At 35.9% G+C, this 20,400-nt stretch overlaps 1 protein-coding gene across 1 annotated transcript in view; it reads right to left on the reverse strand.

Annotated features, from left to right (window-relative positions):
* The window catches only part of LRMDA (leucine rich melanocyte differentiation associated), a 686,193-nt gene that overhangs the window by 100,369 nt on the left and 565,424 nt on the right, over positions 1 to 20,400 (reverse strand). The window contains exon 6 of the mRNA XM_075154405.1: positions 9,776 to 9,860. Within this exon, the coding sequence (XP_075010506.1) occupies positions 9,776 to 9,860 (85 nt within the window). The remainder of the gene's footprint in view (positions 1 to 9,775; positions 9,861 to 20,400) is intronic.

The raw sequence follows: 20,400 nt of genomic DNA on the forward strand, positions 1-20,400 counted from the left end.
ACAAGGGGATAAAATAGTTTCATGGCTGTTATGCAGATAGCTGCCCTTCTGACTGTGCAGGGACATTTCCCTTCCCCGCCCAGCCCCGTCCCCAGTTTTAAAGTAGGCTTCTACATGTATTCACTAGGTGGGAATTAGCACTCGGTTTCTGATGACACCCACGTCCTCTTCATTCAGCCCAGTAACACCAACCACAGGACAGCGGCCAAGGTCACGTAAGCATCCCACCCTGCTAAGTAGTCTAAGTCCTCAGAAAAATGCAGCTAAACATGGAATGTCCAAATGATTTTAATCATAAGCAGTATGAAGAATTGTGAACAATATTCAGATGCAGTAGTACTTTCTGTGCGCAGGTCATTTTCTTTTTCTCAATAGAGGGTTCAGCTGTTCAGAAGTTGAGATGTAGAAACTCAAAAATAAGATTCTATGTCCCATTTGTTCAAAGGCCTATATTTGTGCATCCAAAATGGTAGCAGTCCATTAGGCAAATTAGTTTTCATAAATAATAATCCTGGTCTGTAGAATATTTTGTGACCATACAATAATATCTCAGATGACAGCGAGCAGTTTCATCTGCAAACGCATCAAAAATCTCCTGAAATTTTCCTCAAAAAATGCATTAAATGAAACAATGAAAATTTATATTTTCATTACAGGCTCTAATTTTAATGAGAAAACACCATCTTTCAGATTTCCAACATTTGATACATACCATGGGGCAGATATTTACTGCCTCTGGAATTAAAACATGCTCATATGACAGAATATTCAAATGGAACGTGTACTGTAAAGATTTTTTTTTTTTTTTTAACCAACAGTATAAAGCTTTATCCTGTCTGTGTACTACAGAACAGTACAGGCTGTATGGAATACAGCAACACATGTCTATATGTTATTAAAAACAGTAAATTCCCATTTAAACAAGGGTTACAATCTGTGCACTAAACACTCATTAATGGTTATGAATCAAAATAAAGGGGGGGGCCATGTAGCAGGTGTGCATATCTATGAATTTCAATACATTGTAAAACTGTCTGTAGCCAACAGCTTCATCATTTGGCCTTTCTGAGCTTGGAGACAGGCAATTTTTCATGATTTTACTATTTCTGGCCAAACAAAAAGTTTTTAATTAAATATACCACATGATTCCAGATGTTTGTTTATTTGTTCCAATGAGGCTGTAAAAATGCCTGAATGATAAAATTGGAGGACTCCTGCAAAAACAGGCTAGGCTGGAGTGCTAACTAAACATGGGGATCTCTCAGGAGACTGTATTTGCACAGCATTGCCTGTGCTTTGAACTTGATTTCTCTGGAAGGGCTGTAATACTGCGGCCCCATGACTGGACTTCGTTACTGTAAAAGATTATAAAGCCAAGTGGCAAATTTACTTGCCTTTTTTTTTTTTTTTTTTTTAAATTGCTAGTTGCATCATTAGTTCTCCTACATATCTAAAGAAGATTTTAGATAGGTTTATGGTTTTGGATCCCAAGTTTCCACTTATAGAAGCCAATGTTTTCTATGTTTTTCTGCCACTTTAGAGTCACGCTGCTTGGAGCTTGAGCATTCTCATGGTTTCTTATTGCCAGCATGACAAAATGAGCTATGTTGTGAAACATCAGACACTTTCTAGTCTACCCAAAAATATGAAGTTACAGTTTTTTCCTCATTAATCATATTCCCTCTGATGTGACACTTGTATGTGTGACTGAGGCCCAGGCTGCTAGGTTAGTTTTGGCAAATATAGGAAAAGTTGCAATGAAAACCTCAGAAATTATGGGAATAGTGACAAAAATATGGAAAACCGTCAGGTCTTCAACAGTCAGATTGGGGAATGTGCACTGTGGAAAAATGAAAGTCTCTATAATATTTGGAAAAAAAATGCTGACAATTTTGAAAGGCTGCCTAAGTCTTAGACTCCTAATTCCCATTAGATGCAGAATAGGGATTTTGTGCTCAACTCCTTAGATATTTAATAAAATTTTAACGTAAATTTGATTAACCACTTAATTACTCTCTTCTTGTCTTTTAAAGTCTTGCTGCAGAGAAAGTATTTTATTCCCACAGAGACTCCAGCAAGTCATCCTCCTAGAACTGGAGGATCAGAACTGGTCAGTGTGGTCACACCCCTTGGGTTCACTTTCAAACCACAGAACACAGAGAAGGCTCACAAATTAAAATATCCTGTCATTTAAAACCAAATCTTAACTTTTCTGACCATCAAGAAAGACTTTGCACAAAACTGCAAGTCACTTTATATATTATCCCCAACTCATTCACCCCACCCTAGTTACACATGACTAGTTGCTCTCATCATTGCAATATACAACAAGATAACAGTGCATTTTTAAGCTGAAGTTTTAATAATCTACAGTATCCTGATTCAAATCCAACATTCCTTGTATACACAGACAAGAAATTGTTGACCCTGTAAGTGACAAGAACATGAATCCAATGACCCAGAAAATATATTTCTTGAACCATATTAGTTAAGATCACACTTAAATCCAACCACAATTTATTCCACATTTGGTTAAGTCTTTGTGCTTTACAGAGTAACATGCAGGCGCTGGCAGAGACTATTACTACTGAGCAAGTGAGGTAAATTTGTACACAAAAGACCACTGCTATGGGTGGTGGTTCCAGTAAACAAATAGATTCCAGTAAGCAAATAGATTAGGGCTCAGGAGCGGTACTACATGAGACCCTCCTTAAGCTGCTCTTTCATTACTGCCCAGCAATAAACCACTCCATGGCTGAGAGCTGAATGGATCACGTGTATGTGTACCAGATCTCTGGATTCCTTTGAAAGGCAACATCTGTGACTGTATGTCAATTCACACAACGGGGACAGATGTCTAATGCATTTGCAGACTTGGGGCGAATACCATACAGGTGGGCTTCTGTTATCAGATGGAAGCATTTCACAGCAGTAAGCCTCTCTAAGGAAACTAGCCTCTCTAATGCCTTCTATCATTTCTCCCCACCTACGTTGTTTCACTCATCCTTTCTACCTATTCTTCTCCCCACAAAAAAAAACATATCAGAAAATCTGAGGAGGCAGTAAACTAGAGTGCAGCTTGGAAGGGAAAAATCGCAGTTAGAGGTATGAAATCAGCTGCACCACCGAAGAAATAGACATGGGTCAGTACTGTTATCTCCAAGTCTAACGTTTGGCAGGTCTACGGGCACAAGCAGCGGCCATTCAGCAGTGGCTTTGAGAAAGGCCTGGCCTGCCTTTCTCTCAACTGCACCAGAAAGAGCTCACAACAGAGGTCTTTAAACAACTGACATTACCTTCCCACACCTCCAGACTGCAAGGACCCCAACCACCTCTGACAGATTTTCTCTTTCAAATCCCTTTAACTAAGAGAAACTAGCTAAGACAGGAAAACAAAACCTTTTCTTAACCAAGTCTTCCCTCACATTGGCACTCATCTTTACCATCACCTTGCTTTCCATGCTTCTCCCACATCTTTCATGCTTCCATTAATGTTCATTTTCCAAACTGAAAAACTAAGCAAGGCACTAGAATCCAATTTCTCATTTCATACAGGCAAGCCAAATGAGATTTTTTTTTCTTTTTCTTTTTTTTTTTCTCTCTCATAACAGACTCCTTATTTTAGTCTTCTCCCACAGTGCCAACAGAAGAGGATTTCCACCCACTCCCCTTGGGGCTAAGTCATGAGCACAGCACAACTCACTGTTGGGACATATTTCCTGGCATTAATAGGAAATGTCACAGCTTATTTTTGAGTGTTCCTGCCCCTGGAAAATATGATCTTGTCTGTTCCAGGCTACTGTGAACTTTTTTTGTTTGTTTGTTTTAAGGTTATTCATCTTATGGTCAGAAGATCCTGGCCTAAGAGGTATGCAGTCTATCACTCACCATAACATCATGCAGCTTAAAAAATATGGTATTTTCAAAGGACACCTCATGTAAACCAACAAAGAAAATTTCTCACTATTCACAGCATCTCTGCCTGATACAGAATTCCATATTTTGCATCTGCTTGTAGTTCTCTTATTAATTCCCTTATTAGTTATTAGACAAGTTAAAGCAAATACTTCTTATATACATATATAGACACCTTTTGTTAAAGAATTGCTCAGGATTCCTTAGATTAACTGAATGATAAAGTACTACCCACAGGTTTTTTATTATTATTATTATTATTATCATCTTTTTGGACAGCATACAATGAGCTACTTTATGCAGATATACAGAAAAATCAATTGATAAGAATAAAGTGCAATTCACATTAAGAAAACTAACTAATTATGATAAGTTGCTACATAAATTACTTTGTGACTTTCCCAGCAATCAATTTCAAACTCTAAATAAGCCTCTGGCTTGAAAACACAATGAGTACCTAACAACTGTGTCAATAACAACAACAGAGAAGGCTGCAATGATAATATAAACAGGATAATTATCTTTCTGGAAGTAAGTTTTTATGCAAAGTGATTTCCTTTTCTTTTTGTGTCTGTGATTTAAAGACAGCATGGCTTTTCAGAGTGCATGTGTATTGAGTTAAAAGCCTTCAAAAATAAGAACTTTGTGTATTAACATTTATTATTAAGTGTGTGTCAATTTTATAATTTTACTTCAGAAAGTTTAAAGTATTATCTTAAAACTCTAGGCCTAATTCTTGAAGGATCGATAGACATTATTAGTTCCAGATGAACCTGAGAATATTTATTTCTAAAATATTAGCAGGTTGAGCAAATTGAGGTAGAACAGATAAATACCCAGAGGATAGTTTAGGGCTTTCATGCATCACATCAATTATATTACTCCCTCTAGCTCTCCAAAAATTCTACCTTTTTCCTTCAACACCAAATTTTGAAAGTATTAGGTCTCCTTTGACATCTATTGGATTGTAAATTCCAGCACAACTGGATGACCCAATGCTTGTTGTGCACTCTAAAGTACACTTCTGTCTTGACCTAGTGCGTATCTCAACTCCTACAAAGCTAGTAGCTAGCTTTTATGTATGGTACACCCTAAAAATCAGTTAGAATGCATTCTGTATAGTCATACCAGTCATTACTAAAAATTTAATATGCCAAACACTCTGAATATAATAGCACAGTATAATGATTAGAGAAAAAAAACAGATCAAGTTCAAGTGTCTAACAGATTATACGCCTACATGCTTTTGCTTGCTTAGTGATGCAAAAGTTTAGAAAGATCTTAATACCAAAACAAATCTTCAGCACACCCATTAGACAAAAAGAGAAACTGAGAGCAGAAGGGACCTCTCTTTCTGTTTTTTCAAAAATGCTTTACAAAATTACCTTCAGAGGCTTAATAGGAAGCTTAAAAATATTCTGGATTTCTGAGCATTGCTTCTGAATGCAGTTTATGACTTTCAAACTCAGATTAGACTGTTTCAGAAAATAAGAAAATGTGTCTGTCAGTTGACTCAAACATATTGGTAGAATAAATAACAATTTTTCATTTGGCCACTCATCATTCAAATATAAAATGAGAAAATGTGATGTCTGTGCATACCAGAACACTTGGATAATTAACTGAATAGACACCAAAACAGGAGAGTGGATTTGTTCAGGAAGTTCTTACAAGCCAGAATAGATTGGAACTATTAAACCTTGGCATAAATCCAAGCTAAGGCTCTAAAAACTACTTACATAAATACAGGCTTAGTTTTTAATGGAAACTGCTTCTTCTTCCTTTTACCAGTAAGCTATGGGGCAGACTTACCACTGGTTGTTCCCAGAAACAAGAGCGCAAGAGAAGGAGTCATTTGTAAAATGTTACTGGAAACCAAATGGCTTTGGCAAATGAATAGGTTTTCAAGCAAATCAGGTAATAGACAATGTTATAAAATATCTGTTTATACAAAGTGCATCCAGCACTTTTTTTTTATATGGGAAAAACAGATTTTCATGATAGTCATGATTTAGTAATATTGCTTCTCAAGAGACAGAATGATGAATTACTATTTTCCCCACCAACTGGAAAGCACTGTTCTTTTTAGAAGGCAATTTGAGTTTGAATGCTTACACATAACAAAGGAACTTCCTTACCAAAGACACCATTATGAAAAAGGAATATATAACCTGAGGGGAGTGGAGAGTGGGGAGCCTTTTTCCACACATCAAGCAAATTATCCTTAAAATTACATTATTACAATTTTAAAATTTCTTTTTCCATCAATTTCAACTAAGTTAAGAATTGAAAGCTCTATTTTAAGATTTTATATGTACCCAGTTAATAAATTGTCAATAAGGAACAGAAGGGTTCTTGGGCCATACATACAAACCACTAAAAAAAATGAGAAAAAATTTTTGGAGCAAGTTTCTACTAAAATGCACTACTTTTCATTACTTTTGTGTATTGGAAGCATGGCCATTTCTATTTAAAAACAACAATAAATAACTGATTTTTTTTTCTTAAAGGTAGGTAGATCTGGACAAGCAGAAAGAAAGGTGGGGCCTATTTTATTTTGTTTCATCAGAAAATTTGAAAACTAGAACAATACAAGCAATGGAATTTAAAAATAAATGAAGCGCATTGTATGACAGAAGGACGTGTCTTTAAACTGACTTGTTTTATCTGGGTAAGAGAATTGTACAAATTTCACACAAGTAAATCACTGGTGTCTAAAACTATATAAAGCGAAACACAAAATGCTAGTTTAACAAAGACCAAGGAAAGACCCTTAGGAATTTGAGATCATTGTTTTGGAATCAAAACAAAAATAAAACTAGCTATAAAATTACCACTTTGGAAGGCTTGGCTAATGGGACTGCAATTAGACCTCATAAAGAATCAAGTCATATTGCTGTCAGGTGCCCAAAAACCTGCATAGAAGGCCAATATATTTTCTGCTAAAAAATATGAACAGTGGGACCAAGTAAAGGTTCAACTTAGAAAAGTGGATCTAAGCAACCAAGTAATTTCATGGAAAACAACTTTCCTAAGAGAGGGAGAAATTTTCTAAAGCTTAAAAATGTGTATCCAAAATTTATTGCTTTCTTCATGTGCTTATATACTCAAGCATCATAACACTTGATATAATATTTACAGTGATTATTCCATATCATTCCACACTGATGCCGCACTGTCATATGCTGTTTCTGTGGGCTCTGAAAGCAAGAGAGAGATTTTTACAATTCCTGAATATTGTCTGTACAAAATATGGAGTCAACCCAAAAAGACCAGATCCTGTCTGGAAATAATATCCTGTATGCATGAACACGAAAGCTATAAGATGCATGGTGCAACACATGCAGAATTACATGCTTTTGCTCTCTCTGCAAAATTCATAGCTAAATAGAGTGAGAAATGTCCAAGTAAAACTGTACCATTCAAACACAGTCAGCTTGCTCCTGCTCCCCCTCCCAGTACCCCAAAAATCAATTTACAGCTGTACCAAACCATTTGCCAGGCTTTCAGATTCTGGTAAACACAAGTTTCTCCAGGGACAAATAAGAGCACTCCAAACTTACAGCATTCTTCTTTCCAGTTTGCATTGAAAACTGCCAATATTTACATATGGAACAGCTGATTCAATCATTTTTTACAACACTGAAAGCATTCAGTGAAGAAAAAAATTGAAGATATTCAGAACCTAAAATAGCATGTTTAAGTATTTCATTCTTTTCTTGGAGATTTTTCTATTGACTCCAATTAACCTTTTATGGGCTTATGAACTTAGAGATTTTTCTTTGTATAGGAGGAGTTGATTGAGTTAATGGGCCCTGCCAGCAGGTTGTTCCAAGCTTTATTTACAACACCTGGAATTTTGGAAAGTTTTCTTAATTATTTCCTTGTGAATATATTTTATATATACATATATGTATATATAAAGTTATTGGATCATGCTAACAATGTCTCTTTTAGGGCCAATTTTACCCTTTTTTTGGATGACACTTTCTTCTCCATTCACTTTATTTATAACTGTACTTAATCATCAAGGAAATTTTCAGCACATGTTTAGCATGCAAAGCAGAATATTTCTGGGAAGAGTAAAGACAGAAGTAATAAAGAATTATGTGAACAGCCAAGGGTAAATGTTGATAATTTGGGGAATATACTTTTCCCCTTTTATAGTAAGAGAGCAGGCATTCTCAAACCCTAGTGAAGACAGTGGTACTCAGAAGCTGGTAAGCTCCAGCTCTGAATGGACATGCTTGCAACACCTACTAGAGCCACACAATTGCTTTATTGCAAGAGAAGTCAATCAATAATACAGGAACACAACTTTCGATGCTTACTGCAACTGGCATTTCTTTTGCCAAGTCAGATTGCAAAATCAGCCATAAAGCCACACTTCTAATTCACTATCATCTAAATAAACAGATCTGAGGATACCTGGCTTTTAATGGTAGGTTTTATGTATTTTTATAGAACTTAAGCATTTACAACATTCCGTCATTCTACTTACTTACTAGACCCTAGCCATTTAATCCAACACCAGAAACCCAACTCAAAGCAAATATGCTTACCTGAAAATCAAAGCCACAACACATATCTTGGGAATCAGGGGGTGGGGCAGGTGTTGGAGTTATTTTAATTTGTTTTGTTTGTTTTTTTTTTTTAATCTCTGAAGACCAGGTGTGTGCTCAAATCCAGGATTTTGGTTTGGTCCTTTCCCTTAAAAAAGTACTGTTACTACGTGAGCTCATTGTCAGAACACAACACACTACAGCACTTTCAAGACATCTGATTTCCAATACACCGTATCAATTTATACCCAGACCAGGATGTAGCTTCACACCCATCTTTAGCCCTGGCACAACGACAGTGATATAAGTTGCAATGAATTAAAGTCTAATCAGTTGCTTTCCTCATCCTTCCCACCTGAATCACGGATCCTTGTTCAGTTGCATTGCCTGCCTGATTCTTTCAGAAGGTTTCAAGTAATAAGGCATTCTATAACACTGTCTCAATCTTCTGCAGTGCTGCAGAATTTGAACATACACAAAAACTAAGCTACCATGAATTCATAAATGTAAGACTGACTTTGATTCTGATATCCTTTACAAAACCTGCCTCTATGCAAATGGTTTACATGATCAACATGGAATCAATGTGTAATGTGGGAAATAAATAAGGGTATTGTTGCTCTGGTTTTAAGCTGAAAAATGCTGCAAGCTTTATAAATTTCTTCTTTTTAGAACAAAGGTGAAAGAGCTTGGAATGCACCCTTCCTGACTGCTTCAGTTTTTCACCTGTTCCCTGAACTTTTTGCTCCATAGGTATGCAGAAGGAATTTGAGAATTTGCCCAAGGTACTTCGTAAGTTCTAAGGATTGGTGAAAAAGGAAATTGAACACTGATCTGCCTTTGATGTTGAAAAATGGAAAAGAATCCCTTTTTATTGCAATGAAAACGTGTTAACATTTCAAAATTATAGCCCTAAATTGTTAAACTGCCAAAAAGCTCCCTCTTTACAAATATTAGAAAGTTTACAAATTCTCTCAAAATTACCAATGCTGCATGTAATCAGCTACTTAGCAATATTTAAGTACTCTAATCTCTTCATGTTTTTCTCTCACACAAAAAAAAAATCATTGAATGTTATTATCTGTAGATATATTTGCTTTCCCAGTAGACTACCTTTAAATCCTACTTAATACAAGTTAAAATCTGTAGTCTTGACAGGTATGGTTTTCTCATCTAGTGCTTGAAAGGCACAGTGTTCTCTGTAAAGCGCCAATGCAGCAGCAACTAGCACTGAGAAGGCCTTACAGCAAAGCTTACCACCTTGCAGCAGTTCATACCAATAAAAGCTGAGTTCATACCTCTGTGATTGGTGAGGTCTCTGGATCCCGAAGGCAGAGGCGTATAGTGCATCTCTGGAGAAGTGGAGGCAGCATCACTAGAGGCCTGTGTGACAAAACAAGTATTATCAGTACTCTGAGTGAAAGTCAATGATTACACAAAGAGGCTGCACCTGCAAGATGAGTTCTATGATATGGTTCAGGTGCACAGAGTCACCAGCCATGGAGGATTAATTTGTTTTTGTTAAGGCTGCCTGCAATCCTTCAAGGTAGTTGTACTCATAAGAGTTCACACAATGATATTGGGTTTCATCACTAAAAGAATATTTTCATACAGTTCACAGCTTCAAAAAATTACCATCTTTATCAGGAAATCTTTGGGAAACGTTAAAAATGTTTCTCTTGGTGAAACAGGCTAAAATTTACCTGAAGGAAGTTATGAGTGAATCCACATGTAGGAAAGGAGACAGAAAATAGAAAGCTGGGATAAGATACCATACTTTTCAAAACTAACCAGAACAACTGCCATTCCACTGTCCTGTGAGCTAAATGAAAGGATCTCTTAAAAATTATAATACCTTTAATGCAAAAAAGTGGACAAGTATATAGAATTGTTAATAATAAACACTTAAAACCCACACCAGAAGTCTAATGCATTTAAAGAAGTAAGTGCCAAAAAGACTCGCTCAGAATCCTTAAAAGCAAAATGTTAAGGGAGAAGAGAGGAAACCCAAATCTTTCCCCATAAGAAAAATTTCAAGATCCTATGATTCCGATTTAAAAAGATTAGACTGTGGAGCTACAGTTTGCAATAAACTGATCTTCATCCAGTTGGAGGTTTCATCTGAAGGAAAGAGCAATACAAAGCCAAGACAAGCCACATTTACCTTCTTGCTTTTTAGTTATAGAGCAGCAGTGTTGCATTGTTAGGAGGAGAAATAAAGGATCATGTCAATGAATATGAATCATCATCACAGTTTTTAAAATTTAGCTTAAGTTAGATGGATTTTCAGAGAGGTAATGTTATAGACACAACTTTTACCTTCAGCTAGAGTGAACAATCCTTTGATTTTAGCGAACTGTAAACATGCAGATCAATCTACCCTAGACTATGAAGTATTGGAAATCTTCCCTCTCATGACCAATATGAGCTGAGGGCACATAACATCTCAGAGGATGAGATAGATGCCCCTAACATCCAGCAATGTAACATCTGAAATGAATTCTAAAAACAGGCATCTGTTCAGAACCATCTATTTTCTTTGGGCCTAGTCGTTCCGGGTAAGACAAGAAGAAAAATGTCACTAACTATTTAACATAAGACTTCATCCCTGTAAATCACTCCAAAAGCTGGAGGAATAAGTGGTCTCATACTGTACACTCTAGATGTTATCTGCCTATTCAAGTGTACTTATTTGGGACTCTGATAATAGTGAAGGTTTCTCTTTGGTACTTTTAATCTCAATTTAGACTGTTGACAGCTTGATGATAGCTTTTCCTAAAAATACTGGAAGAGACTTTGCCTTTTCAGCAATATACCACTGAGTGAGCAAAATTCAAGAGCTTCTAAAAAGGATATTGGAGTGAAGGGGCAATTTAGCTTTATTTCCAATTTTAGGAAAAGCAAGAACAAGAGGGTTTGTTTATTGGTGTTTTGCTGTTATTTTATGTACAGTATATAATTCCCTGTCAAATATAGAACAGTTTTCATTACCTCTGAGCTAAGCATTCAGTTAGAGCAACTTTAATTCTATGGAATATCATCCAGGGTTAGGATTGTTTTGCACAAACACTGGCTGGAGTTCTGAATCACATTTCTGAGTAAGCCTGTGCACCAGCAGAAAGACAGCTATTTGTTTTCCATACCACATACTGACGTTTGGCCCTAAGCTGTTTTCCAAAGAGATTTGTATAGATTGTATTACTCTTAATATTCACAGAAATATTTTGACAGTGACAGCATTAACATGTGACAGTTATGTCTTCAAGTATTGGTGACATATGCATCAGAAGTTCTTATTGCAGTGCAAAGTAACAACAAATACAAATAGCTTTGAGGAAAGATGGTTAAAATGGGTAGTAGCTTCAGTTTTATAGGAAGAAGTCACCAAATAGCTCAGTAAAGAAATTCTAACAGTATTATTACAGGAGAAACTTGTATTCTTGCAAGCATTATAGTAATCCAAATTTTGCAGTATATCATAGTACAAGGTATAAAAGTTACAAGTCCAATAAAGTTAGACTATTCACAGCCTAGGTTATGCACATAACCAAAAATTTGCTAAATTGAGGTATCTCTGTCTTCATATTAACCTGTAAGTTTTGTCCGAGCTAAGAATTGTTGCACTTCATACTAAATAGACAGATTGTGAAAGAGTACCAGGTTTTCAAACTATGTTCATCAAAATTACACATACTGTAGAAGCTGCAGTAGGAAAAAAAACAAATAACAAACAAACACACAAACAAACAAACAAAATCCCCCCAAAACCTAAACTTTGAGTCATTTTAATTAAAGCAATGGTTATTGTTTAGGAAATTTTACTTTCTGTTGATGAGTAAGATGTGGCTTGATATTAGGATATATTGGTTATAATGGAATATCATTAATACCTGTTGATAGCTGATGATATTCTATTTGTGTCACACGGCTTGTATTTGTATCCTAGTATTTCTCCACTAATATTTACCCTTATTTCTAAGGCATGCCACAAATCCTTTACACACCTATACACATCAGTAACTGTAGTATTATACCTGACAAATTTTACAATACAGGAAGAACAGCAACATGTTGGCACGTTCCTGACAAGGGTTCAATAGATATACAACACACTTACGGAAAGGTGTGGTAAGTAAAATTCTTTCAATACACACATACATGCAAAGGAAGATTTCCTTAGCTAAGTACATTTAATTCCAAAATATTTTCAGAGGACGCCACAGAGAGAAATCTTAGTTTGATCAAGACATCACCCAAAAGAGAGATGGTAGAGTGCAGAATGAGAAGTAGCAAAAACCAAAATAATTAAGAAAATATTATTAACTATGGAGCTCAAGACATAGACTAAGGATTCTCTTGTATCTGTTACCTTAGAAAGATTTTAAGTGTTTGGGATTTCTCCTTTGCAAAATGTTTCTCATCTAGTATGGAAATATATCTCAAATCTCTAGCATTTCAGTGTGTAACTCATTTTTTTCAGGGAACTGATGAAGAGGCAAATTTCTTGGGGACAGCATGATACTCATTCTCTAAGTCTGACCCACAATTATCAATAAATCTTGTGTTCTGTGATACTATTGTTTATTTCCATTCATCACAGTTTTAACACTTGTCAAAGTCATCTAGTAAGGTCACAGAGAAATGACCTTAGCAATTTGAAAGCTCGTTGCTTCTCATTTGGTGATTTACATTCAAATAAAAATGGAAAACAATATTGTGACATTGCAGTGATCAGCCCAATGGTATATATCACATTATAAGATGCAAAACTTGGATTTAGTAAGAAAGTATGATTTATTTCAAAAGATTTTTAATATATCCACAGAGAAACTGCAATTAAGAATGAAGGAAATCACTGCCATTATCCATTTTTTAAACTGACAAAAACATTTCTCCAGAAAGGTATATGATTAATGAGACAATCTGTGGTACAGTTCCAACTTAAAGGATCAACTCCTACTTGCTTTTGAAAAACTTTTCCTTTTATGTAAACAAACAGTAATATTTTCCTGATAAGCTTATTCTGTCTCAAATGCACTCAATGCTTAAAATTAATCATACTTTAACAGATAGATGGCTTATTATAATATTAAGAAATGTCTGCATAAACATCTACTTAGGCTAAGGACTCATTTTGGATCTCTTGGGCACACATATCTTCCCCAAGAAACACAATGGCACAGTCTTCAATAATTCATATATATTTTGAAAACTTGCCTAAGTATCTGTGTACCAATATGTCAGCAATGTGTCAATTCAACCGCTTTGTAACACTGACGGCAGCAGTGTCTTAACCCATGGGTATATTGGACCATCAGGATTTGTTCGTATTTGTGATAAAATGTACAGAAACTTTCCACGGAACTCCTCCTCAAGACTTTTTTCCCCAAAATTTTAGACATAACTAACTAGAAATTAATTGTTTACAGATTAAATATATATATAAATCATGTATAAATGTGTGATGAGGAACATAGTCTGCCTAATAATGGAAAAAGATTTAAATGTATTCATTTGGGGTTGAATTTATTACATGCTTGCAGAGAGTATAAAAACACTTCTTCAGAGAGACTGTTTCTTCCCATGAGCTTGCAGAGCACCAAGCACAATAGGGCTTTGATTTCACTCTGAAGTCTTTGAGAGCCTCTTGATAGCAGAAAACATTACAGGAAGCAACAATACACCAAGTATTTAACCATTGCAACCTAGGGAACGGTTAGGGAAGAACAACTTTATTTACAATGTATTTGCTTTTCTATGAACTCAGGAACCATACAGCCAGTGAAAGAAAGGGATAAAGTGTGAAAGAAGGGATAAAGAGACTAGAAAATATGCAAAAGCAGGACCTGACAGGACCACTATATATGGCAGGCTACAAAAGGTCTTGCTTTCTTCTTCCTAACTGTGAACTAGCCTAGAGGTCTCCAATGGGCCAGCCTGAGTTTGCGACCAATCCCAATACACTGCTCTGTTCCAGAAAACCAACAGGTAGCATGGCATGCTTACGTGGGAGAGACAGCTTTCCCTGATGAAATGGGATTTCCCAATTCCCCTGCTCCACAGCCAAGCATAGTTAACTACGAGTTAGCAGTTGCCTTTACTAAACCTCCAGCATAAATGAGTGTCACTTTAATGGAGGGGGAGAGGGGGAAGCAAATGCGTGGTGTTATCACAACTAGCCTGATCTCTATAGGCTTACTGAGATGACCTCCTAACCCGGCATAGAAATAGTGATTTATTTTAAAATCTGGTTTTAGACATTTGAAAAATAGAAGGACATAGCAGATGAGTATTAGGTGGAAGGTGGGAAGGAAGGAAAAGGGTATTGCCCACTTCTGTCTCAATGTCATGCCTTAAAATAACTGTGCTTCTCATACTTTGCTGAATGTCACAAAGATCTGAATTACTTTCTTTCATCAGCAGCCATTTTTTAAAGAATTAAAAATAGTAATTTAACCAGTCCTAATACAGAAGGCAAACACAATCTGATTACCCTGAGCTAATATGCCATTTTAATTTATTTTTACAAAAGTATCTCATTAGAAAGAATTTCCTAGGGAAATATAGGGAATCTTTTTCCCAAGTCTTTTTTTTCTTATTAATAATAAAAAGAATTCATGAGACAAGAAAAGAACTTAAGGGCAGGTATTGGTAGGATAAGTGGCTTTGTGCTTCTTTTGCCTACTAATCTAATACTTATAATAATAATCTTTCAAAAAATCATCAGGAGTCTGACCTTCTAAGTCTGTGATGCATAACTTTTAGTATGACGTGGAAGTGAAAAATGTTTTTCTAGTACGCAAACACAAAGTAAAGCGTGAAGGGGAAAAAAAAAGAATAACACTTTGTAACATTTAGAAGAAAATGAAGTCAGCCACACACTGGCAACAGGCTCTCAAGAGTCAGGGAATCTAATTAGACTAAAGAAAAGTTTCGTTTGTTTAATTCCTGAATTCCACTTTTCAAGGAATAAAACCCCCAATATTTAGATGGTACTAGTAAGGGAACATATCACTATATCAGCATATACTGTACATCTGCTACCTTGAAACAAATTTGTAGAAACCAGTGGTTCAAAAATACAAATGGTCTGCTGTTTTTGGCAACCACACACGTTCCTTCAAATACTTTCAGCTGCTGAAGGAAGTAAAGGGGGGACTGTAATTCAGATAAGCTAATCCTCTTCGAATCATGGTTTGAGAAACAGTAAAATTTAAATGACTCTGTTTTCCAAATTTTCCAAATCTCTTTACTAGACATTTCTTTTTTATATTTCTAAACACAAGAATAAACAAAAAAATATCTAATATTTAGACAAATATTTACTAACCTACGTTAGAAAAAAATGTTGCAACCCATTTCTGACATTTTTAAATTTAATAAATAACACAAGTATTTCATCTATAACCAAGAGTGTAACTTTGAATTTAGCAAATATTCAGTCCAGACATTTTAGCAGCCTATTTTCATATGTGATGCTATTAATAGAGTAGGCCAAATTATTGTAGTATTGGAAAGACAAGGAGAACAGTGATCTTATATTTTGGTTGGCCTTCCAATTCCAATGACCTTTAACAAGAAAAGGCAAAAGAATTTTGCTTATGTAACAGAAGTAGTGGAACTTAAGAAGATTCAAAGCATTTCAGAATATATCTCCCTTATTCTTATATAAGAGAGATTATCACTTCTCACTTGGATTTACTTTACCATTTGGTTTTCACTTAATGTTAAATTGCAAGGTTGAAAGCAGGGTGCAACTGGATCAAAAATGTAAATGAACATCAGATAATTCTTATGCATTTAGGCTTAATTGAGTGTAATCGATACGTCTGGTGCGCAGCCAAATTCAACTATTGTGAAAAGCACCTAATGTATGGACATTATTTTTGGACTACTGAATGCCAGAAAATAATGAGCTGGCATTCAGCTTTGGTGAATCAGTCCTTGAATTTTCATTTAAGAGCAGTTTTGAATTATTACTGAAGATAAGGTGTAAATGTGCAAGGGAATTTTACCCATGTTTCTCCCATGAATCATAAATGAGGAAAAAAATTACAGTCTAAATTGCACTTAAAAGGAATAAAGTCTTTTCATGTCATACATGATTTATCAAAATGATCTCATTTTAAGAGTACTGTGGTGTATCTTGATTAATAACATTAGTAAGCATGATGAATGGCCTCTTTAATGGTAACACAGAATTTATTGGCAAAATCCCTACTTCTACCAAAAAGGGTGGGAAGTAAAACACACAGCAGCTAGTAACTTGCAGAAACAGCTTAAGTAAACTCTCTCCTATATATTCTGCATTTAGAAATCTGTGAAAATTCGTGATTTGAGTTTATACTCGGGTTCATTTTGAAAACAAGTAACAAGTTTTACCTTATGAGGCAGCTCTAAACAAAAGTCACTTTGCAGTTCCCTGCAAAACAAGCCGAAATCTGCATGTACTGTAAGAGGATGTAGTGTATTAAGGTCTTTCAAGAACATCGGCCCCATCCCCTTCTGACCTTTTTCAATATCCTCTTCATATTGCTTTAATATCCTAAATGCTTCCCTTCTCCCATTACTCCATCTTCCCCCTCCCCCCGCCCCCTTTTTTTAAAGCCTGCTCCAGCCTGCCCTAACTAATTTCCTTTTGGGCTGACAGATCAGAGGCCTTCCTACCACTGTTCTTTTTAGACCTGTGAAGCCCTCCTCGTAATCCTGCTGCTTGTCCACAATTAATCTTTCCAGTTGCCACATTATTAACACTACCACCCACAGACAGAGGATGCCTGAGCACGGCTGGACACTCGCTCCCCACTGGAGCATCAAAGTTGTCAATCACACACTAGTCAGAAAGTTGCCTGCTGTCAACATCAGAGGTTTTCATCCTCTCCTACCCGCTGATCAAACATTTTTCTTCAGAAGATTAATTCAAAGTCCCCACCCATTTCCTCCCATATCCTCTTTCCCTTTTAGGTTTACTCAATGATCCATCTTCTGTATGGAAAAGGAAGCAGTGTATAATAGAAATGCTTTCAAAACAAAAGTTCAGCAAAACTAAATTTAAATCCCAGCTGTTATCAACCTCTTCCCCCCCGTGCAAGTTAAACACCTTAAAGAGCTTGGATTAGACCTAGTCACAAATGCCTTTCTTTGATCAAAGGCTCCAAGACTTTACACAAACGTAATCACAAGGCAATGAGTGCATCTAAGGAGCCTGAATTGATCTGTTCTACTGTAACATATAGCATACAAAAACACCCGTTAGGTTTTTTGACTTCCAAGACCATTCTTTTTCAACTTTTATCACTCAAAGCCAAGAATTATAGCATCTTCTTAACACTATTTTTTCAAGCTCAGTAGGAAAAAAAGTGACTTCTTATTGCATGGTATTTGCCTTGTATCTTTTTAAAAATTGTATCTTAGCTACCTACATTTAAAAGCAGAAGGATGCAAGAGGTTCTGCTGCTCACTCAGTTCTGTTTAACTTCATTATTACCACCTCTCCCTAATCATATACCAGATTCTAATATTTTCTTTTGTGATGAGTTAAACTTTGCTGCTCAAGTGGCTCAGTATCTTTCATTATGGTAGGTAACAGGATCTGTCCCTACAGGAGCACTTAAACATTCTAGCACACAACAGTGAATGAAAGGAATACCCATTAATATAATCCAACAAGCAATCTATTCACTGTAAAAGTTTTAAAATAAAAATAAATCCATTTAAAATCACAGTACAAAATAAATTTAAAGTAGCTAAATCGTACTCATCTCTAAAACAGACTTTTTGAATGCTTTTTCTTCTCTTAGACTGGTATCAATGAAAATTAGGAAATCGACAAAAGACCCCCCAAAAGCATAAAACAATAAAGGAAAATCTGCTGGTCTTGACTCCTGATCTGAGTTAGGGAAAATAAGTTCAAGCAAGAAGTAAATATTTTATCTTGCAGTGCTTTACCAGCACTTTTACCTTCTTTACCTTCTGGGAACACACATGCTGCCTTCTTTTCATTTACAGTATGCAGGATTCAATAGGCTTACACTCTAGTAAAATAAAGTGCAAGGGAAAAAAAAAGAAAATAAGCTTGTCATACCCCAAGTCAGAAAACTCTGCAACCCTTGCTAGAGAATTTAGAGTTGCCATAGACAACTATTCTTTGAGGTATCTTGTAAAGTGAATCACCAATTAACTTCTAGATGCTAACAGATGCTAACCTTTTTCTAAATTCCCACCTCAGCAATGCCCAAACATGCCACTTATTGCATTTCACTCATCGCCCAACAGCTCTGAAGGAACAGTACTGAGTTTTCAGATACTACAACTTCAACAGAAGGTGCAAAAGCATAGGCAAGTCACTTATGTGAAGGGAAGTACATTGATAATGTATTAGATCTCAAGTTTCTTTCAGTCATTCCCTGCAATATTTTTCAACCAATTATATCACAACTGCAAAACACAGCACTACTGGAGTAATTACTCAGATTATGCTATGCTATGGCACAGCAACAGTATACAAGCTACATATAAACACAGATGCAGAACTCAAATACCTATTACATACAATACAGTTACTTATTACTTTTCATAGACCTGTATTTTGAAATATAGACAATTCAGAACTTCTACACTTGTTTTTGCCAATCTGATATCCATAGATTCTTCAAAAGTGAAGACAGAATCAGCAAGGTAAATTGCTTTTTTTTGGATAGGAACCTCTCAGACTGTTCCATAAATTAAGTCAGTAACACAATATCACTTGCAAACACATTCAATGACAATCAGAGGAACGCAGAACTGCGTATATGTTTCACTGACCAAGCATAATTGTTTGCAACATTAGAGGGTTTACTTTGCTTTGCTACTCATTCTGGTGTCCCCTGCTTGCTTAATTTTTTCAGAAGCAGGGACAATGCTGCAAAAATGAAAGCTAAATCCTAAAAATTATAAGATAACAGTAGTTTAACGACTATTGTTGAGTTGCACTGATCTCTTTGCTTAATAGGCGCAGGAATTAAGAAATGGGAAGGTTAAAAATGCTTTCAAGGCATTTTTATTCTGTCATGTGGGAATAAAACTGAATTGCAGCTAAAACCTCTTGTCACACTATTTAGTCAGCAGAAGGGGGTGCTGTAGTGTAACCTATTTAAAATGCAAATGGAGTAACTTTTGTAACAGCAGATTAAAACTAGCATTTTATTCACTTGGCATACCCACAGCATACTGAATGCTGGAATCAGACTCGTCACTGCGCACCGCAGGTTATTAATAGAGCTCAGAATGGTGTTGCTAAATGTGCAAGTTAAAAGCAAATAAACAAAAATGGATTTATCTGTGGTATTTATTCTCTGGGAGAATTCAGCAAGGCCTGCCTTACACTGCACATTTGTTTATCCAAGATCACTGAGGCTCAATTTTTTTTTTTTTAAAGTATTTGATTGACAGCCGCTTACAACAGCCAGAAGTTCTGGGATATGTGATCTATAACATTAACATTCTAGAGAAAAACAGAATTATGTTCAACCTGGACAAATAAATCTATTAAATAAGACACACAGGAAAGAGTCTATGGCGCATAACCGCTACTTTCTAATAGGCCTTTCTGGACTCTCGTGAACTACCAGCACGTGAGAAAACACAAAGTCAAAGGCTTCAGCAGAACCAAATCAACACACTGTGCTATGGCTTTACATTTCATTTTCTTACAACGTCAGGTGTTAGGGCAGGCAAGTGGGTTTCTCCTCTATATTCGGTCCAATTCCTGTGTTCTTCATCTCGATCTCTCAGAGATTCATCAAAAATGCGATTTAATTACATCTCTTCTCCTCCCTCCCCCTCCCAAAAAGAGTGTAAACATGACTCCTTTTTATCTCCTGATACATCTGGACAAGTAGACAATGTGCTAAAACAAAATAAATCTGCCCTGACAGTCACA

The sequence above is a fragment of the Calonectris borealis genome, chromosome 7 (genome assembly GCF_964195595.1).
Source record: "Calonectris borealis chromosome 7, bCalBor7.hap1.2, whole genome shotgun sequence".
In the NCBI taxonomy this organism is placed as follows: domain Eukaryota; kingdom Metazoa; phylum Chordata; class Aves; order Procellariiformes; family Procellariidae; genus Calonectris; species Calonectris borealis.